At 54.5% G+C, this 20,618-nt stretch overlaps 1 protein-coding gene across 3 annotated transcripts in view; it reads left to right on the top strand.

Annotated features, from left to right (window-relative positions):
• PSD4 (pleckstrin and Sec7 domain containing 4) overlaps positions 1-18,869 on the top strand; it is a 44,284-nt gene extending 25,415 nt beyond the window's left edge. For 2 of the 3 annotated variants that reach the window (XM_055400945.2, XM_055400949.2), the window contains 16 exons: positions 227-1,316; positions 2,373-2,498; positions 2,799-2,877; positions 4,480-4,861; positions 8,573-8,749; positions 9,175-9,255; positions 9,396-9,508; positions 9,662-9,720; positions 9,874-9,963; positions 11,633-11,676; positions 11,967-12,127; positions 13,157-13,227; positions 13,320-13,483; positions 14,192-14,336; positions 14,490-14,633; positions 16,645-18,869. In XM_055400945.2, coding sequence (XP_055256920.2) covers positions 227-1,316; positions 2,373-2,498; positions 2,799-2,877; positions 4,480-4,861; positions 8,573-8,749; positions 9,175-9,255; positions 9,396-9,508; positions 9,662-9,720; positions 9,874-9,963; positions 11,633-11,676; positions 11,967-12,127; positions 13,157-13,227; positions 13,320-13,483; positions 14,192-14,336; positions 14,490-14,633; positions 16,645-16,902 — 3,184 coding nt within the window. In that variant the 3' untranslated portion in view covers positions 16,903-18,869. The remainder of the gene's footprint in view (positions 1-226; positions 1,317-2,372; positions 2,499-2,798; positions 2,878-4,479; positions 4,862-8,572; positions 8,750-9,174; positions 9,256-9,395; positions 9,509-9,661; positions 9,721-9,873; positions 9,964-11,632; positions 11,677-11,966; positions 12,128-13,156; positions 13,228-13,319; positions 13,484-14,191; positions 14,337-14,489; positions 14,634-16,644) is intronic. The other variant, XM_088841376.1, reaches the window with a different exon arrangement.
• Positions 18,870-20,618: the final 1,749 nt, after the last annotated feature.

Here is a 20,618-nt window from a genome sequence, read left to right as displayed (position 1 = left end):
CAGCCAACAGCTGAGTGTCTCTGAGGCAGGTGCCCCCATGGGTACAGGCATTTGCGATCATGGGTCAGACAGCATGTATTGTACACTCCTCACCCCTGCCTCCGAGTCGAGGGCAGTGGCCCTTGGCCTGGGCTGTGGATGTGGCAGGCACTCAAAACCATATGTAACTTGCCACTTGTGTGCTTCCAGGGGCTGACAGCCCAGTGCTAACCTGAGTTTGCTTTAGGTACTTCCAGGGTACATGCGGGGTCCCGGTCGCCCCCCTGGCCAGCACTCCCTCTAATCCACACAATGGGCTTGTGAAGGCAGATGCTCCTGAAGGCTCTAACGCAGCTTATGCTCATTGGATGATGGGCGACGACGGACTCTGTGGCCACCCTATACCCGTGGAAATCCTTGACATCTGTTTGGGAGACAACCTGCAGCCCCACTTGGAAACCCACCTAGGGGAGACCTGTGACCACCCTGAACCTCTCGAACCTCACAGAGAGCAGACCTGCGCCTCTGTCCCTCCTGATGCTGTGAGGCCCGATGTTTGTCCCCAGGGCTCCAGTCCAGAACCCACGGGGAATGGCTCTTCCCAGGATCGGGCAGGACAGAAAACCACCTCCCCCAGGTCTCCCAGGGACAGCCAGCCTCTGGGGAGCCCAGGGCAGAGCCAGAGCACGTCCACACAGGTGGTGTTCTGGGCGGGGATTCTGCAGGCCCAGATGTGCGTGCTGGACCTGGAGGAGGAGCTGGAGAAGACAGAAGGGCTCAGAGCTGAGCTGAGATGCTGCATTCCTGCGGCCCCTGCCGACCTCCCCACTTTTCCCTCCAGCCCGGTTAGCCCCCGGAACTCTGGCCTCCTCCCCAGCCCATCCATGGATGCAGATGAGGCCTCGGGGGAAGACAGCAGCGGGCCAGAAAGGGAGACCCAGAACCCAGCATGGCCGAGGGAGGGCACGCTGGACTTGTCTCCCGAGTGGAGTGCCGAGGAGGAGAGCATCTTCTTTGACAACCCGCTCTTCCTGGAGAGCCCTTGCTCGGACACCAGTGCATCTGAAGCGCACTTTTCCTGGGGCTTCTCGGACTCCTATGTAGATGTGAGGACTGGGCCCCAGAGCCCACAGACCCTGGAGCCTCCACCCTCAGGAGGCAGAGTGCCCTGGGAGCTGGATGGTGAGCCGGATCTGGAGGAGAGCACAGCAGAGTCCAGTGGGCACACCACCCCTCCATTCCCTGTGCCCACCTACAGGCCACACTCTTTCTCCTGGGTCGTGGTGGACACCCCCAAGGGGGCTCCCACAGCACCTTCCAGCCAGGAGGAGACCGAGGTAAACTGAGCCCCAGGAACCAACCCTTGGGCTGTGTTGGGGACATTGACAGAAGGAAGGACCTTCCTCTGCCATCACTGGGCCCAGAATCTTCCCTTTGGTGAGCAACAGAGCAGAAAGGCAGGCCCAGGGTGGCCTTCAGAAGTAGAGAGAATTTTACAGGAGCCGTGATGTCAGCTGAGCACGATGACAGTGCTCAGTTGTTAAGCATCTCACCAGCTCTAAGGCGCTGCGTCTGGGCGCATTTAGAGAACAGATAGCTCCTCCCGTTGCAGCGTGTTCCAGGCCAGTCTTTAGACTCTGTCCTCCCACCTCGAAGAAGGTCCCAACTGTAACAGGGCAGGGGTCAACCTGCAGGGGTGACCTCTTCTCCCTCTGGGGAGATGTCTCCTTTAAAGAGTCCTCTCTGTTTGGGAGAGATTGAAGCATTTTGTTACTTTTAGCATCTTTCATCGAATTCAGTTTCACCAGTTCAGGCCCCCAGGACAATAGCAGAGGTCCTTGATATCAACTAGTACAAGTTAAAGGGACAAGTTATGTGAGCACTTTTTTCCCCCAGGGAGGCCTCTGCTTAAGAGATAAGGAGACTCAAGATGGCAGAGCCAGGCTGTAACGTTCTAATCTCTGTGACCCCAGAGAACAATGGGGAAGAGCTCTGACCCCGAGATCTGAGGAACTGTGAACACTGGCAAGGCCCTTCCACCCACAGGCTGGGGTGGAGTAGGGGGTGGTTGTGGCTCTGTTTTGTGACATGTGTTCTCAGACCTGGTTGCTCCAGGGCCCCTGAGGTCCTCAGAGGGAGGCCTGGGAGCCTTGTCCTGGGACTGGCAGTTTGCTCTTATCTGGGATGACAGAGCTCAACCCAGTGTCTGGGGCTGTTGACCTTCCCTCCAACACAGCCTTTCCTTGAGCAGGGCCATGGGAAGCAGGGCCGATTCTGAGCAGAGATGACTAGAAATCAGTGAGCATGGATGAGGCCCCGAGGCCAGAGGGATGTGTGAAAGGCCCTGGAAGCAGTTTCCCTGGGGCAAATCTCTCCTTCTTTTCTTCCCTAAGAGTTCTCTGAGAGACAGCCTTGACCCTGCCTTGCCCGCAGCATCCTGTGTGGACAAAACACTGAGCTGGGAGACAGAACATGTGGAATCTAACGGCAGCCCTGCCACACATCCAGTGCAACCTTGGGCAAGTCACTTCCCCCTCTCTGGGCCTCACCTTTTCCATCTGTAAAGAGGGAACATGAGCCCCGTGACTTCCGGGGAACCAGCACCAGCTCACCTAGGATGTGGGTCCCCTCCAGGGTACCCATAACTGATCTGAGGCCCAGATCGGGGAGTGTGGGCTGGGATGGGGGAGGACAGCAGGGAAGGAGGGCCCTGCATGCTTAGAGTCCTGCTTCCCTTCCCATCTTCCCCTTCCTGCACTGCCCCCTACACCTCTCAGCGTCTCCAGGCCTCATGGATATACCTCTGTCTTTCTCAACAGGTCGGGCCCAGCACTCAGGGTTGGCCAACCAAGGTCATTCCTTCCTGGCCCCCAGGGCCTCTTAGCTCCCAGAACAGAGGTGAGATCCAGTGTTGGGTCTGGGAAATCCAGTGGTTGGGGGCTTGATCTGGAGTGGGGACAGAGATCATTCTTGGATCCCAGGGGTGTCATTAAGGGGTCTCCTTGTATTGTATTAGAACCAGACAGACTTGGGGTTAAACCCTGTGTCTGCCTCTGTAACTTCAGCAATACAATCAGTTCAGTTCAGTTCAGTTCAGTCGCTCAGTCGTGTCCAACTCTCCGCGACCCCATGAATCACAGCACGCCAGGCCTTCCTGTCCATCACCAACTCCCGGAGTACACTCACACTCATGTCCACAGAGTCGGTGATGCCATCCAGCCATCTCATTCTCCGTCATCCCCTTCTCCTCCCGCCCCCAACCTTTCCCAGCATCAGAGTCTTTTCCAGTGAGTCAGCTTGTCGCATGAGGTGGCCAAAGTATTGCAGTTTCAGCTTTAGCATCAGTCCTTCCAATGAACACCCAGGATTGATCTCCTTTAGAATGGACTGTTTGGATCTCCTTGCAGTCCAAGGGACTCTCAAGAGTCTTCTCCAACACCACAGTTCAAAAGCATCGATTCTTTGGCGATCAGCCTTCTTCACAGTCCAACTCTCACATCCATACAATGGGTTTTAAAAATACCCATCTCTGCTAATGGGAAGTTGCTGTATAACACGGGGAGCTCAACCCAGTGCTCTGTGACAACCTAGAGGGACAGGATGGGGTGGGGAGTGGGAGGGAGTTTCAAGAGGGAGGAGACATGTGTATACCTACAGCTGATTCATGTTGTTGTACGGCAGAAACCAACACAATGTTGTAAAGCAGTTGTTCAGTCGCTAAGTTGTGTCCGACTCTTTGCGACCCCATGAACTGCAGCACGCCAGGCCTCCCTGTCTTCACTGTCTCCTGGAGCTGGCTCACATTCCTGTCCACTGAGTCTGTGATGCTTGTCTAACCATCTCATCCCCTGCCACCCCCATATATTCCAATTAAAAATAAATAATGAAATACCCATCTCCTGGAGTAAATGAAGACTAAAAAATTTTTTAAATAAAATACTCGTAGAGTAAATGAAGAATAAAAATTTTTTTAAATAAGTAAAATACCATCTCATAGAATAAATGATGAAATGTGCAAAAGATCCTGAAGCTGGGAAAGACTGAAGGCAGGAGGAGAAGGGGATGACAGAGGAGGAGATGGTTGAATGGCACCACCAACTCAATGGACATGGGTTTGAGCAAGCTCCAGGAGATGGTGAAGCACAGGGAAGCCTGGCGTGCTGCCATCCGTGGGGTCGCAAAGAGTCAGACACGACTTAGCGACTGAACAGCAACAACAAAAGGCCCAGCCTTTTAGATGCCTGGACCTTCATGATTTAGCAACCTTGAACCCCTGGTTGCCTTGGGGCTGGAGTTCTCTGCCTGCTGCCCCATGTGTGGGAGGTCACTGCCCCATGACCAGGGACAGAATGTGCAGTTTCAGGGAGGAGTCCGGGGAGGGGTAGGGGAGGGGGGACCTGCTAGTGATGACAGCCCAGGCTGTTCCCTGGCTCTGCCAGGCCCCTTGGCCCACAGCCTGCCCCTCACCCCATGCCAGCTTCATTCCATGCTCTTTCTCAGGTGACAAGGATACAGAGTGTGTCCAGGAGTCTGCTCCCTGCACCGTGGCCCCTGGCCACCCCTGGGGGAGCCCAGCCTCTTCACCGGAGCCAAGCAGCCCTGAGTCTGGGGTCAGAGGCCCCGACTCCCTGCCCAGCCCCGTCTCCTCCCGGGAAGGCAGCCTGCGGCTGCAGGGCCACCCCCCAGGCAGTGTTCTTCCCGAGTGGACACTGGATGCTCCAAGTCCTTCATTCCTGGAGACAGATGGGGCCGAGCCAGGTTCCCTGGAAACAGAGGAGGCAGGAGAGGCCCCAACCCAAGGGAAGGAAGTAAAGTTAAGCCCCGCCGGGACTGCGGAGGCCGGAGCCAGCCAGCCTGACGCTTGCCTGACTTCTGCAAAAACGTAAGTGTCATTCTAACCGCCCTCTGCCTCCTAATTATGTAGGCATTTAAGAATAGCCGCTCTGATTCTTTTCCCTTATAGGTTATTACAAAATATTAAAAATAGTTCCCTGTGCTATTGCAGTAGGTCCTTATTGGTTACCTGTTTTATATACAATAGTGTGTATATGTTAATTCCAAACTCCTCATTTATTCTTACCCCTCTTTCCCATTTGGTAACCATACATTTTTTTCCATTTCTGTTTTATGAGCAAATTCATTTGTATCTTTTTTTCTTTTTTAGCCTTCACATGTAAGTCATAGCGTACAATAGTTGTCTGACTTCACTTAGCATGATAATCTCTAGGTCCATCCATGTTGCTGCAAATGGCTTGTTGTTTTATTTTGTGTGGCTGAGTAACATTCCGTTGTGTGTGTGTGTATTTATGTGTATGCCACATCTTTGTTATCCATTCATCTGTCAGTGGGCGTTCAGGTTGTTTACATGTCTTGGCTATTGTAAATAGTGCTGCGGTGAACACTGGGGTGCATATATCTTTTCGAATTATGGCTTTCTCTAAATGTATGCCTAGGACTGGGATTGATGGATCATATGGTAGCTCTGTATTTAGGTTTTTAAGAAAACTCCATACTGTTCTTCATAGTGGCTGCACCAATTTACATTCCCACCAACAGTGTTGGAAGGTTCCTTTTTCTCCATATCCTCTCCAGCATGTATTATTTGTAGACTTTCTGATGATAGCCATTCTGACTTGTGTGAGGTGACATGAGAAATGCACACTGGGACCTAACATAGAATGTATGTAAGCCAGGATTATAGACTGGAGGGTTGGGAAGCACAGGAAACCAAAGAGCAGACGGTCATACACATAGGGCAGGACTTGAATGTGCCAAGGGACAGCCAGGGAGACATGCCCTTGACCAGACAACAGGAGACGACCAGGGGGTTGTGCAGTGAACCTGACCAGGACCATGTGTACAAAAAATGGGGGTCATGCTAGCCAGGTCTGGGAAGAGGGAAGGTCGAGTTTAGTGGTAAGGGGATTACATGCTACTATGAATTTGAAGATGTGACTGGGAGGCCCAGAGTGTTGACTCAGATCTCTCTCCCTCACAGAGTAGCAGGGGAAGGTTTGATTGGTACCAAAGGAATGGTAGGTCTTGGGGTCCATAGCAGGACTGAATGACCTCAGAACTGTGAGCCGAGGTAGGAATAGGCCACCTGGAAATCCACCTAAATGTCCTCCTGCCCCAAGGATACTGCGTGAAGCCTGTCAGCCTCTAGGATCTCTCCGTGGAAAAGGGATTTTGTTGGCCAAATTGAGGTCAGGTGAAAGAGTTCAGGGAATACCAATGATGGTTTAAGTGTTGCACTAACTGGAAGGTGTTAAACTAACTTGAAGGCTAACTCCACTCCTATCTTAATGTCATTGAGTGATGGTGAAACTCAGGCAGTATCAGAAACCAAAGAAGCATCTTTCTTCCACTGCTGGAAATCTACACAGTCTCTGGAGATGTTCAGAGTAATCAGTCTCTCAGTATCTAAAAAGAGAATGTTCATTGTACCAGAAATTAACCTTAATTCAACCCCAAATAAAAGTAAATCTACCTAAAATGTGAGCCATACTTTCATAGTAGATAATGAAAAAGGTTTAACTGATGCTTTTCTTGGTAAACCACACTAAATATTACAGAAATAAATTTATTTAATCTTATATTTAATACAATATAGAAAGTTAATTTTCCTGGCCTAATTTGCTGGCCCAGTGAGATGTCATTCATTCATCTTTAACTTTCACAGTGAGGTCATAAAGGTCTGTTTGCTACTTTATTTTGTTTTGGGCTTCCCTGGTGGCTCAGATGGTCAAGAATCTGCCTGCAGTGCAGGAGACCCAGGTTCAATCCCTGGGTTGGGAAGATTAATAACAGATTTATTGAGATATAATTCACGTATCATACAATCCATCCATTTAATGTATACAATTCCATAACAGATTATATTTGCTTTGTGGGTTTTTCTTCCCTTAAAGTGCCTCCCTATCTAGATGTTATTTTAGTAACAACACTAATTGACTAGGTCATGTTGGTAAAAGTATTTGAGGGCTTTGTCAGCTGATTATCCAAGTAGTTCTCTTTACATTTTTTTGGGCTGTACCACATGGCGTGTGTGATCTAGTTCCCTGAGAGGGGATTGAACCTGTGCCCTCTGCATTGGAAGCATGGAGTCTTAACTGATGGACCTCTCAGGAAGTCCCCCAAGTAGTTCTCTTTACACGTGACAAGCATGTCATTATTTTTACTTCCTCCTCCTCAGTCATTCATTGGATTAACCCTTCCTGTTCCTCTACTTGTCTCTGGCTTCCCAAGTGACCCCTGCGATCTTCCAGTATCACTTCCGTGGACTTCATAACATCCTATGTTTCTTTGGCAAGATTTGTAATGTCACTTTTCAGTTGATTTCCATTATGTTTGCCTTGTTGGATGCAGATGAGCCTCAGGAAGTAGGGAGAAGTTACTAGCAAAGTCACTGACCCAGATGGGGGCAGAGACATACATTTGTGTTGCGTGGAGAGGACTCCTAAGTCCAGGCGAATTTTATAAGTGTGTAGTCCACTGGTGAACATTTGCATATTGTGATAAGTTTTGCTTCTCTAACTGTGGTAACTCCCTGACTGTGGTAACCTGGATGATGCGTGCTCTCATGCGCTCAGCCGCTTAGTCGTTTCTGAATCTTTGTGACCCCATAGACTGCAGCCCACCCAGGTTCCCCTTGTCCATGGGATTTTCTAGGCCAGAATGCTGGAGTGGGTTGCCATTTCCTCCTCCAGGGGATCTTCCTGACCCAGGGATCAAGCCTGTGTCTCCTGCATTGGCAGGCAGATTTTTTTACCACTGAGCCACCTGGGAAGCAACCTGGATGATAATAACAAGGATACCCCAGTACTTGGTTGCAGTGTTGCAGGGACAATGCAGGAGTCAGACAGAGATTGGTCCTGGTGACTTTGAGGTTCTGAGTGTTCCCTGAGTCTGCCCGGGGGTCTCCTGGGCCTGTGCACCTTTGTCGGTCCCCATCCAAGCCCCTGCAGTGAGACCCTTCTATATGACAGGGCAGCTGGTATGGGGGGCAAGGTTTGAAAACCACCTCTGTGGCAACCCCAGCTATCACCATCCCTAAAGCTAGTCTAGCTTCTGGTTCTCGCCTCATCCTTGACTGCAGATCTGGGAGTGGAGCCTGGAGCTGGGTGTAGGGGAGTAGGGCAAGGAAGCATGATGGGGAGGGCAGGAGAGGTGAGGGACACAAGTGGCTGCTGGGGTTTGGGGAGGTGATCCCACCCCTCCTTGGGATGGATTCAGTACCACCAGGGTCTTCAAAGGGCTGCACCTGCCACTCAAGGTGAATTAGGATCAGTGCATGCTTGTCTGTGGTTGACCTGAGAACGTGCTGGTACCGAGCTCGGCTCCAGCCCCTGCTGGCTTGGTGTGGATACTGCTCTCACTGGGCCCTCCTGGTGCCCAGGTCAGGTCAGGCGGGCTGTGACCCAGACTCTTCCCTGGAGGTAGAGGGTAGCCCCAGCTCCCGCCCTGAGCTCTGGGCATGGACCCTGAGCACTACTGCCCTCCAATGCCCCAACTGAGCTCAAAGACACCAGACCCAGGAGCCCTTTGTCTCCATCCCAAATGGGAGCCTGCGGACACTGATGGACTTTCACAGGCTTCCTGGGAGCCCTGTGCCCCAAGTGCAACCCCCAGAGGAAGGCCAGAGGCCCCCGGCTAGAGACAAGCTGGCGAATGGCGTCAGGACTGACAAGGTGGCCTGGAACTTGGCCTCTCGCCTCTATCACCTGGAGGGCTTCCGGAAGTCTGAAGTGGCCGCCTACCTGAGGAAGAAGTAAGGGGTTTTGAACTCAAGCAAGACTGGATGTCTCGCAGGATGGGGAGGACCACTGATGGGCTATCCCTGCTGCCCGTGTCCCCCCGCCGCTGACCTCTCATGCCTTCGCTCCTGCCCTGACACCTGCACCCCTCTCCTCTCCACCCCCAGACCCTTGCTGTGCCTGTCTCTTTCTCTTAGTCACACTGGAACACCCTCAGTCCCTGCCTAGAGCTGCCAGACCTGGCCACCTGCCTCCCCTACCCCAACCCCATGTCCCTCCCGCTCAGCGCTGATGGGGTCCCAGGGACTGCCAGTGCCCTCTCGGGCCCCAGGGCCCACCCTGGCTCTGCCTTTCCTTTGATCGAACCCCCAGTCCCCCGTCAGGCCCCAGGAGGCCCGCCGGTCCCCACCCAGGCTTCATCCCCACTTTCCTTCTGCAGCAATGACTTCAGCAGGGCCGTGGCTGAGGAGTACCTGTCCTTCTTCCAGTTTGGAGGACAGAGCCTGGACCGAGCGCTCCGGTAGCACCTGGGGGCCTTCTCTGGGGAGGAGGGATGGCCAGCAGCAGGGCCGGGGGGAAGCACCACCAGTAGAGGCTGGGTTCTGGCTGGCCCCGAGCTCAGGCTGCCGGGCTCTGCCTGGACTCGGGCTCTCCTTCCAGGGGCTTCCTCCAGGCCCTGGTGCTGAGTGGGGAGACCCAGGAACGAGAGCGGATCCTCTACCAGTTCTCCAAGCGCTTCCATCACTGCAACCCTGGGCTTTTCTCCTCAGTAGGTAGGGAGGGGCTGGTTCTTTGGGTGGTGACTGGTGGGAATGTGCTGGGGGACCATGGGGACCCAGAAGCATTGGGGAGGCCCCCACACCCAGGGTGGGCAGAGGCAATGTGGGAGTCCTGGTTCGAACGGCCTTTTCTCTCTGCGGGGGCAGATTGCGTGCATACCTTGACCTGCGCCATCATGCTCCTTAACACAGACCTGCATGGACAGGTGAGACCCTTTGGGGGTCTTGGGTGAGGGGAACCAAGACCAAGGCCTGGGATGGGGTCAGGGAGGGCCCAAGGGACCCAGGGGAGGTTTGGGGTGCTGCTGGAGTGGGACATGTGTGCCAGCTTCCCCCCTCTCCACATGTTCTGGCCACAGAATATTGGGAAGAGCATGAGCTGCCAGGAATTCATAACCAACCTGAATGGCCTGCGGGACGGCGGGAACTTCCCCAAAGAACTGCTCAAGGTACAGCATGGGGTCCACGCGGGGCCTGTAGCCTCAACGCACTGTCCCAAGGAGAACATGAGCTCGGGCCTGGCTCTGCCAAGACATCCTTGAGACAACATGCCTTCTTAAAAACATAATTCCTTATTTATGTATTTGACTGTCCTGGATCTTTGTCCCCAATAAGCAACATCTTCTAGTTGTAGCATGTGGGCTCTAGTTCCCTGACCAGGAATTGAACCTGTCCCACCTGCAATGGGAGCACAGAGTCTTGACCACCGGACTGCCAGGGAAATCCCAGAACAGGCCTTCTTTACTGAAAGGAACTAAAAGTGATACTGCCCAGCCTGCGACATCAGTGTCCCCTTGAAATGTATTAGCTTATGTGAATTCACATCCCCCTGGCCTGGATCCACTGAATCAAATCTCGGGCTGGGCCCCTACACTGTTCCATTATGCCTCTGGGTGACTCTTAGGCCTGTGAAGTCTGAGAAGCGCTGGGGTCCTTGGTGTAAAGCTTCACGTGGTGAAAGTCTGGAGCTAGGATTCAGGAGCCAGAGTTGCAGGGTTTGAATTCTAGCCTTGGGTAACTTACACTTTGGCCAAGGCAAGTTCTCCCAGGGTGAGTGACCATTTTGCAGGGTTGTTAACCACGATGAAATTAAGGTGGTCAAGTGGTTAGTCCAGGGCCTGGCACTCAGGCTGCTTTCATAAGCAATCACAGCATTTATTCTCCTGTCTATTCAGCAAACATTAACTGAACACTCACTATCTGCATGGCACCACCGCTAGGTGTGGCCAGAGCTCCAGAAGCCAGCCAGCCAGCCCCGTGGACATGCGTACTCTCGGGCATATCATTTCAAAGTCATGGCATCTCGTTTATTCAATCACTTACCAAATGCTGACTGCTCTGTAGTGAGCCATTCCTGCTGCCTCAGATCCCTCTGGGCAGGATGGTATGTGGGTGATTCATTTCCCCTTCAGGGAACTAGTTCAGGCCTCACAAAGTTCAAGGAAAGGGCTTCCCTAGTGGCTCAGATGGTAAAGAATTCGCCTGCAAGCAGGAGACCTGGGTTTAATCGCTGGGTTGGGAAGCTCTCCTGGAGAGGAAATGGCTACCTGCTCTGGTATTGTTGCCTGGCAAATCTTACGGACAGAGGAGCTTGGCAGGCTATGGGCTTCTCTGATGACTCAGACAGTAAAGAATCTGCCTGCAATGCGGGAGACCTGGGTTTGATCCCTGGGTTGGGAAGGTGCCCTGGAGAAGGGCATAGTAACCCACTCCAGTATTGCCTGGAGAATCCCCATGGACAAAGGAGCCTGGCGGGCTACAGTCCATCAAGTTGCAAAGAGTCAGACTTGAATGGGTGACTAAGCACACACACGCAGCGGGCTGGATCCATGGAGTCACAAAGAGTTGGTCACACTGAGCACAAACAAAGAAAAGCTCAAGGAAGGATGGGGATTGGTTTGGTAACCTTTGTGTCTCCAGCCCCCAGCACAGTGCCCGGCACATGGTGGATGCCTGATAAGTTGTTGCCTGCATGCATGGATCCATGGGTTGCTTGCTGCCCAGGGCGGAAGGGCAGCAACACTGACATGGAGGTGGCAGCATGCCCATCCCGCCTCTGCCAGAGCATGGGCCCCCTGGCCTGAGGCTTTCCGGCCCAGCTGTGTGTTTCTGTTCCAGGCCCTCTACTGGTCTATCCGAAGTGAGAAGCTCGAGTGGGCTGTGTAAGTGGACCCTTCTTCCCTCTCCGCCCTCCTCCCGCCCAGTTGAGTGGGAGAGTTTAGGGTCCTGGACAGTGCTCCCCTCTGCATGGGTGAAGTCAGAGGTAGGGCATCAGGCCAGTCTCAGAGACGGTGCAGAGGGGCATGTAACACCTGGAGGAGTCAGAGGCCATAAGGGCATAGGGATAATAGGAACTGATGGGCTGACCTTGAAGGAGGGGTCCTGAGGCAGGGGTGCCTCCTGGTGGCCTCTGCCCATGCAATCAGCCCCAGCCCGATTCTCTGATGCCCAGGGATGAAGAAGACGCAGCCAGGCCCGAGAAGGCCCAGCCGTCTCCCCCAGCTGGCAAGATGAGCAACCCTTTCCTCCAGCTGGCCCAGGACCCCACGGTGCCCACCTACAAGCAGGGCTTCCTGGCCCGGAAGATGCATCAGGATGCGGATGGCAAGAAGAGTGAGTGTCTGCCTGCTGTCGTGCATCTGTCTACCGGTGTGTGAAGAGCGCCCCGCCCAGGAACACGATGTCCTGAGCCGATGCGTGTGCGGGTGTGCAGAGAGACAGCATGGGTGGAGGATGGGCAGCCCATGTCCTTCCTCAGAGGTGACTGTAAGCTGGGGGTGGGGGAAGTGATGCAGAGACCAGACAAACCTAGGGATGCCCCGCCCCCTGGGCCTCTGTGCTAAGATGGGAATTAGATAAACAAGGCAGTGTCTGGGATAAACAGAAGAGCTAGCTGCGTGGCGCAGGGAGGTCTCGATCGGGTTTGGGGTGTGGAGGAGGGTGAGGCTTCTGTTTTTGTTTGGGGGTAGAATGCGGGAGGCAGGATAGTTAAGGTTTCTGGAACATGATGGTCTCTGAGCTGAACCTTGGAGGAGAGGGTCAGGTTACTTGCAGAGAGATTCCCACTAGGAAAAGAGCACAGGGTGAGGTGTGAGAGAAAAGATGGTGCAAGGTGTACTGGGCTTCATCCTGCAGACCGTTGAGGGCTCTGGAGCAGGGAGCCACATGACCAGAGCAGGAGTTGGGATCCCATATGGATGGGACTGTGGTGACCAGGTAGGGGACTGGCATTTGGTTGTGAGAAGCCATATGAGGAAGGCCAGGAGGTGACCATGAGGAAGTAGGCCTTCAGCCCTAGCTTCTGAGCCCCTGTGTCTCTCTGGATGGGACTAGAAAGAGGTCCCAGAAGAGCTGTGCCTGTGGGTGGGCGTGTTTGAGCGGGGCTGGACTGGACGAGCACGTACTTGTGGTGTTGCTTGTCAGTAGCTCTGTTTTGGTATCTAAGCGTGATTGCCCGTGTGTGTGAGACACAGGACTGCCTGCTTGTGATCTGTTGTGTTTTGTTGTGTTGGTGTGCTTCTGTGTGTTTCTGTGCACCCTGGGGAGGGCCTGGAGGTGGACGTGGTGAGATGGTGTGCATCTGAGGGTCTGGACTGGGGTGGGGAGATCATCACCCACCTTAGTGTTCTGCTTCCTGGGTAGCACCATGGGGTAAGCGCGGCTGGAAGATGCTTCACACCTTACTTCGAGGGATGGTCCTCTACTTCCTGAAGGTAGGGAGGGTGTCTACACCCCTGATGGGCAGTGTCGGAGGGTGGGCAGCTGATGGAAACCTCTTTTCTGAGTCCCTGTTCCCCTGTGGCAGGGAGAGGACCACGGCCTTGATGGGGAGAGTTTGGTGGGGCAGATGGTGGATGAGCCAGTGGGGGTGCACCACTCACTGGCCACCCCCGCCACCCACTACACCAAGAAGCCACATGTCTTCCAGCTGCGCACGGCCGACTGGCGCCTCTATCTCTTCCAGGCACCGTAAGTCGGGGGCGGGGATGGGCGATAGCAAGGCCCCAGCTTTCCTCCCGTGAACCTCTCATCCTCTGACGGGTGCTGCCCCCACCCTGGAGGGAGGTGCAGGCTTGACCTGAGATGTGTCACTGGTGGGTCCCAGATACACATGAAGTGTGGGGAGCGGGGAACTTCCGGCTTCCATCCCCCACCCGAAGCCCATTTCACCCCTGGGACCGCCTCTTCCTTGAAAGTTGGACTAAGCCTCCCAGTTCCAAACAGAGGATTCCAGGAAGCCACAAACACTTGATCATTTTTTGGCATTTGATATAAACTCTGCTGGGCTTCCCTGGTGGCTCAGTGGTAAAGGACCCACCTGCCAATGCAGGAGACTTGGGTTCGATCCCTGGATCGGGAAGATCCCCTGGAGAAGGGCATGGCAACCCACTCCAGTATTCTTGTCTGGAGAATCTCATGGACAGAGGAGCCTGGCGGGCTACAGTCCTTGGGGTCCCAGAGTTGGACACAACTGAGCAACTAAACATAAACTCTATTGCCTTCCCAGATTTGCTTCTGTTGGGTGAGGAAAACCACCAGCAGGGGTCAAGCACCTCAGCTAATGGCAGGATTTATGACTTTTGTAGCCGGGTGGCTGTGCTGACCACCAGAGGCTGGAGGGCGGGGCTCGGCGAGCACTCTGTGGTCCAAGGGACAGACCGCTCTCTCTGCCCACAGCACCGCCCAGGAGATGACTTCCTGGATCGCGCGCATCAACCTGGCTGCCGCCACGCACTCAGCTCCGCCTTTCCCTGCCGCGGTGGGCTCCCAGCGCAAATTCGTCCGGCCCATCCTGCCCGTGGGCCCCACCCAGGGCTCCCTGGTAAGACCCGAGCCTGAGGGGGTGGTGGGAGACACCCTGGAGGACTAGACGGGAGATGAGAAGCTGCACATCTGGGCCCCTGGGTCAGGATGCAGATGGTGGGGACAGAGAGAGAGGCTTGAAACAGCTCCCCGCACCGCCTCCCGCTCCCAGGAGGAGCAGCATCGATCCCACGAGAACTGCCTGGACGCTGCCTCTGACGACCTGCTGGATCTGCAGAGGAACTTGCCCGAGCGGCGAGGCCGCAGCCGCGAGCTGGAAGACTACCGCTTGCGGAAGGAGTACCTGGAGTACGAGGTGAGGTCCCTGCGTCGCCCCCTCCGCCTGGACCCTCTGCCGCCCTCTCGTGGCCGTGGCCGTCCCTGCAGCCTCGGCTCCCGGCCGCTCAGGCCAGGGGGAGGGGCTTGTGTGAGAGCTCCAGCCCTGGGTGAATGGTCTACACGCACGAATGTGTGCACACGCCTGTGTGAAGCATCTTCCAAGTGTGTGTGTCTGTGTGCTCTCAGGCCACTTCACCTCTTGTCCTTGGAACACAGCAGCTGCTTGTCTGGCAACACTCGTGTGTATGTGTGTGTGTGTGTGTTGCTCAGTCTTGTCCCCCAGCCAGGCTCCCTTGTCCATGGGATTCTCAGGCAAGAATACTGGAGTGGGTTGCCATTCCCCTCTCCAGGGGATCTTGTCAACCCAGGGGTCAAGCCCAGGTCCCTTGCTTTGCAGGAAGATTCTTTACCATCTGAGCCACCTGGGAAACCCAATTATTATATTATTATTATATATATAAATATATATATGTCTCTGTGTGTACATGGGAGCTTAGTTCCTGACCAGGGATCCAACCCATGCCCCCTGCATTGGGAGTGCTGAGTCTTAACCACTGGACCGCCAGGGAAGTCATGGAAAAACTATATTTTAACAGAATTATTTCCCCTCATACCTACCTAATACTATTATAATAGGCAGTATTTCTGAAGCTTGTTGCATGGATTGTCTTATTTAGTCATCCAGCTACTCTGGGGTAAGGACACTAATCCTCATTTTACAGATGAGGAAACTGAGGCACAGAGAGATTAAACTGGTTCACACCTGATATACTTTTCATGAGGCCTGATCACATCCGTGCCTCATTTATGGCCGTAACTAAGGAATGATCTTTATTAGCTCTCCGATTGATGCTGAAATATTTTCCTCACCCTACCCCTAGTCCTGCACCCAAAGTCAGCAGGAGGGTGGGTGCAGGGCAGTGTGACAAGAGAGGAGGGCCGAGGCCACCCAGGGGGGGAGAGGGGAGCAGGCGTCAGGGTCACCTCCGGTCTGTGCCCACCAGCCTTGCACTATTCTCTCCCTCCTTTTCTAGCTCTTCCTCTTGGGGCGTTGGCTGCATCCATGGCCGTGAGCATGCCACTTCCTCGAGGTCCCAGGGGTGGCTGATAAGATCCAGCCCTGCCTGCAGCGCTCCAGCCATTCCCCACCACTGACCAACCTTTTGCTGGGACCTTTAGCAAGGCCTTGACCCTCCCTGGTGGGCTTATCTGGTGGCTCAGATGGTAAAGAACCTCCCAGCAATGCAGCAGAACCTGGGTTTGGTCCCTGGGGCAGAAGGATACCCTGGAGAAAGAAATGACAGCCCATTCCAGTATTCTTGCCTGGAGAATCCTATGGACAGAGGGGCCTGGCAGGCTACAGTCCATGGGGTCGCAAAGAGTCAAACACAACTGAGCAACTAACACTGACCCTCCCTCTTTAGAAAGCACAGCGATGACTCCCACCCAGTCTCCCAGGGCATGGATGAGGACCCAGTGGGCTGGAGGGTGGGAAAGCACTGAGTAAACTGGGAACTGTATCTGAAGGATGCTAGTTACGGGGGCCCGAGGAGTGTTAAGCAGATGAGGGTAGTTAGCGTCATGCTCTCCAGATGCCAGTTGTTAAAATGCTATTCAGACTCAATGAGGGCTGCGTACAGATGTGTGCTGTTTGTGTGCAGTGCTGCACAGATCTCCAGCCTAGTGGCTTATGGATCTTTTAGTGTCTCAGCGATGCAGCGTGCTCCAGAGATGTTAGTTACAGGCAGCGTTGGCTGTATCAAACAGGGCCAGGCTGATGTGTGTAACTCTGAGACACCTGGGGAAGGACAGGATCTGCAGAGATCATTGTTCAAGTGAATGCTGGCTCTTGGCCCAGCCCTCTTTCTGCAGAAGTCTCTGTCCCTGTAGCATCATTCAGTGTGATCTGTCTGTCCCTCACCATCCCAGCCCCCTCCTGACCTGGAACTGGGGTGGTGCTGAGGCAGTGGGACCCATATGTGTTCCAGAAAACCCGCTATGAGACCTACCTGCAGCTGCTTGTGGCCCGTCTGCACTGCCCGTCGGAAGACCTGGACCTGTGGGAAGAGCAGCTGGGGAGGGAGGCTGGAGGCCTGCAGGAGCCCAAGCCCAGCCTGAAGAAGTCCCACTCCAGCCCGTCGCTGCATCAGGATGAGGCCCCCACCACAGCCAAGGTCAAGCGCAACATCTCGGAGCGCAGAACCTACCGGAAGATCATCCCCAAACGGAACCGCAATCAACTGTGAAGCTGGGGTCACCTCACCAACTACCCTCCGCGGCCTGGACCTGCGGTGGATTTGGGATGAAACCCTAGGAAGAGCCTTATGTCAGAGGGCCTATGCTGAGGATGGGGCCCCGCCTCTTCCCCGAGGAAGGATACCCTAGTGTGGTCCCCATCTTCCCTCACACACCACACTGGAGATCTGTTACTGTTGACCCCACCCCTGCTGCTCCAAAGAGAGGACAGAGGTCACGGACTTGACTCAGTGCCCACAGTTTGTCCCATTCCACCCTCCATCCCTCCAGAAGCCACAGAGGACACCTTTCCTGAACCTTAGGAGTTGCTCAGCTCTCTGAGAGTCAGAGGCCCTGCGAGCTCCCCCATCCTGGGGGACAGAGACCAGGGCAGCAGAGACCTCGGCACAGGCAGGCTAGGGAAGCTGCAGCACTGGGAGCGGTCTTGCTCTGGAAGTCAGGTGACTTGCTGGAAGAGGTCCTGGGAGACCCCAGCTGGGCCCTGCCCACGGTGGGGAACAGCCTTCTGGGCAGAAGCAGAGACTCTGCAAGTTCAAGGCCTCAGTGAGGCTGGCTCTGGGGCCCCCTGCCTTTGTCTGGTCTTCCCTACATCCTGTACACATAGGGGGCAGATGAGAGAGGCCCTGCCTCCCATGGCCAATGGCTGATCATCAGAGTGGAACCGACAGGGGTCAGCGAGGGCTGGAAGGGAAGGGGGCGCCCAGAGCTCAGTGGAGAGCCCTGTAACAAGGGCCTTTGCCTCCCCAGAGCAGGGAAGGAGGTGCTCCAGGTTTGGGGAGGCTAAGGGTACGAGGTGGTGATGCATGCTGTGTCCCCTGGGGGCTCTGGAGAGTTGTGAGGGGCGGTGAAGGCCTGGCTCCCTCCCCGCACACCCCTCCCCTGGAAGCTACAGGACTCACTCAGGGACCCCTTCCCTCCCCCAACTTGCTCCCAGGGGCCCTTGCCACCCTCCCTGGGAAGCCCCCTTGTGCTCCCTTTGGCTGCGTCCCAGCTGGGCTGTTCTCCGGACACTCAAGGACCCGAGGCTCTGCCTGTGGGAAGGAGGCCGGGCCGCCAAGCAGCCACCATTGTCTCTGTTCAGCCAAGTGTGAGAGCCGGCTGCCCGCCAAAAGAGGCCTCTCGCCACCCGCCTGCTGACTGACGCACGCACGGCCTCTCCAGCCTTCCTGCCGCCCTGCCCTCTCCTTTGCGCTTGTAACCAGCCCTGGGGCCTGCAGCTCCACCAGGTGGGGCTGGCACCTGAAGGTCACCAACAAGTGTCCATGGCTGGGCCACGCACCCAATGGGTGCACAATAAATACAGGCCAGTGAAGAAGGAGGTGTGTACCAGTGAGGGGCTGGGAGGGGCAGCTGAGGCCACCTTCTGGCACCTGCCTGAGGGTGGCAGGCCGGGTTACCTTTGCTGTGTGTGTGCATGTGCCTGTCTGTGTGTGTGGGTCTGTGTGTGTGCGTGCGCATGAATGTGTGTGTAGCATGCTAATTGTGTGCAGGAGTCACATAGGCCTGTCACAGCACGAGGGGACCTCAGAATCATTGATTCATCCACTCATGGGTTCATTCTTTCATTTCTCTAATAATATTAAGTAACTTTATGGGCCAGTACTTTGAGATTCAGGCCTGAATCCCTGGCCTCCAGGAGAGGACCATCCTGTTCTCTGGTGCCAAGCTGGCAGTATAGAGTAGCACTGGAGACATTCCCATCCTACGCCCAGGAATCTGGATCCAGTGGGTCTGTGTCAGGGCACCAATGGGTATTTTTAAGGATCCTTGGGCCACTATGATGGGCAGAGGCCAATTATCTCATTTGACTGGGGTGGTAGACTAGCGCTGTGTGGACGTGACTTGACCCACAAGTGATGCTTATAGGCTGAACCGCCGTGAGTGGGCTACTTGACCTCAGTGACCTGTATCCTTATTTCCAAAACCAGAATAAAAGGCAGAGGTTTGTTTGCATGCATGCATGTCTGTGACGCGTCCATGCTTTTTTGCTCTTGTAGAACTTGTACCTCCCTTTCACCTGGGCACAGGAGGTCTCCAAAGCCAGGTGCTCCAGGCTGCTGGGGTGCCCCCTGTCCAGCGCTGCCCCAGCCGGGTTTGGCCTGGAGGCTTGACAGGCTGTTAGGCTGCGGTTATGACATGTGACCACTGGGGGGCGGGCTTGCATCTCCCAAACCTCAAGCACTAGGTGTCCAGCTGCAGCTATGCCTCTGGAAGAACAGGAAGTGAGTTAGGTGCTCTTGGCCATCACCAGAACCAGGCTCTTCCATTTCCCTAGGGCCATAGTGGCCCAGGTCAGGCCTCCCACCATCTGGGTAGGCAAAGGGTTGGTACTTTGACATCTTCCTTCAGTGAAATGCTTGTGCTTATTTGCTCACTCATGTCCGACTCTTTGTGACCCCATGGACTGTGACCTGCCAGGCTCCTCTCTCTGTGGGATTTTCCAGGCAAGAATACTGGAGTGGATTGCCATTTCCTTCTCCAGAGGATCTCCCCGACCCAGGGAGCAAACCTGCATCTCCTGTGTCTCCTGCATTGCAGGCGATTCTTTACCCACTGAGCCATCTGGGAAGACCCTCTTGCTGCTGATGGAGAGGAAAAGGTTTCTGGAGTCATATGGGGACAGCCTAGGATTCCCTACAGAATTGTCTCAGGGAACCTACAACAGTGAAAACTCAATGAGTTTAGTTTTCACCCAGTCCCGTCCTGCGTATAGAACAGATCAAACCCCACAGGCCTAGACTGGCCTTGTCTCCACCCTCCTTTTCTTTCCCACCTAGGAGTGGGCTGGTCCATTCCTTTGCAGGGGAGGGGACTGGACACAAGTTTCTTGGTGAACAGCTCAGACTACATAAGCCTGGTTGAAGTCTGTCCTCAGTGCCTCCTTTCCCATCTAGGGAGCTCAGCTCACTGCCATGAGCCAGATGACACCCTGATGTAACCTTTTCCCGGTCTCTCAGCATCTCTGCTCTATCTGGCTTTCTGCTAATAACTTTCATTTATTTGTTGTTTGCTGAGCACCAGGGAGGAGTTAAAAGTCACTAAGGCCTGAGGGCTGGGTCATTTCCTTGCGGGGCTCAGAGTCAGATGGGAACAAGAGGGCTTTGTCAGGGTTGGAGGAGCTGGACTGGAGGGTTGGGGGGGGGATGGGGTAAGACACAGAGTGGCCAGGGTGGGCTCAGGCCAGATCATAAAGGAATCAGTGTCTATGGCCGGACCATCCTGAACACACCTGATCTCGTCTGATCTTGGAAGCTAAGCAGGGTTTGGCCTGGTTAGTACTTGGATGGGAGATCATAAAGGATTGGTGGGCAGCTCAGAAGGGTGAGTTTTGAGCAGAAGAGTAACCAGCTCATTGCTTGGGAGTTCAGCTTTAAGATGCAATAACTTGAGTGAGTGTACCTAGAATAGGATCAATAATGGTCTAGAGATGTTTATACCATGTGTACAAATTTTCTGTAAGTAAAGGGGAGCAGAGAGAGTGACCTGGAACCTTGGGCCAACCTGGCATTCTCACACCTGGCCTCGCCTCCCTTCCTGTTCCCCTCCCCCGACCTGCATGCTGCCCTGCTCACTTATGGGGTTCACTGAATGTCAAACTCTGTATAACAGCCCCTCCTTATCACCTGCTGTGCCAACACCTTTGTTATTGTTCAGTAGCTAAGTCATGTCCGACTCTTTGCGACCCTATGGACGGCAGCACAGCAGG

The sequence above is a fragment of the Moschus berezovskii genome, chromosome 11 (genome assembly GCF_049115385.1).
Source record: "Moschus berezovskii isolate FMDL1 chromosome 11, NW_MosBer_1.0, whole genome shotgun sequence".
Taxonomy (NCBI): Eukaryota; Metazoa; Chordata; class Mammalia; order Artiodactyla; family Moschidae; genus Moschus; species Moschus berezovskii.
Note: the sequence above shows the minus strand (reverse complement) of the source record. Positions and strands in the feature narration are given on the sequence as shown.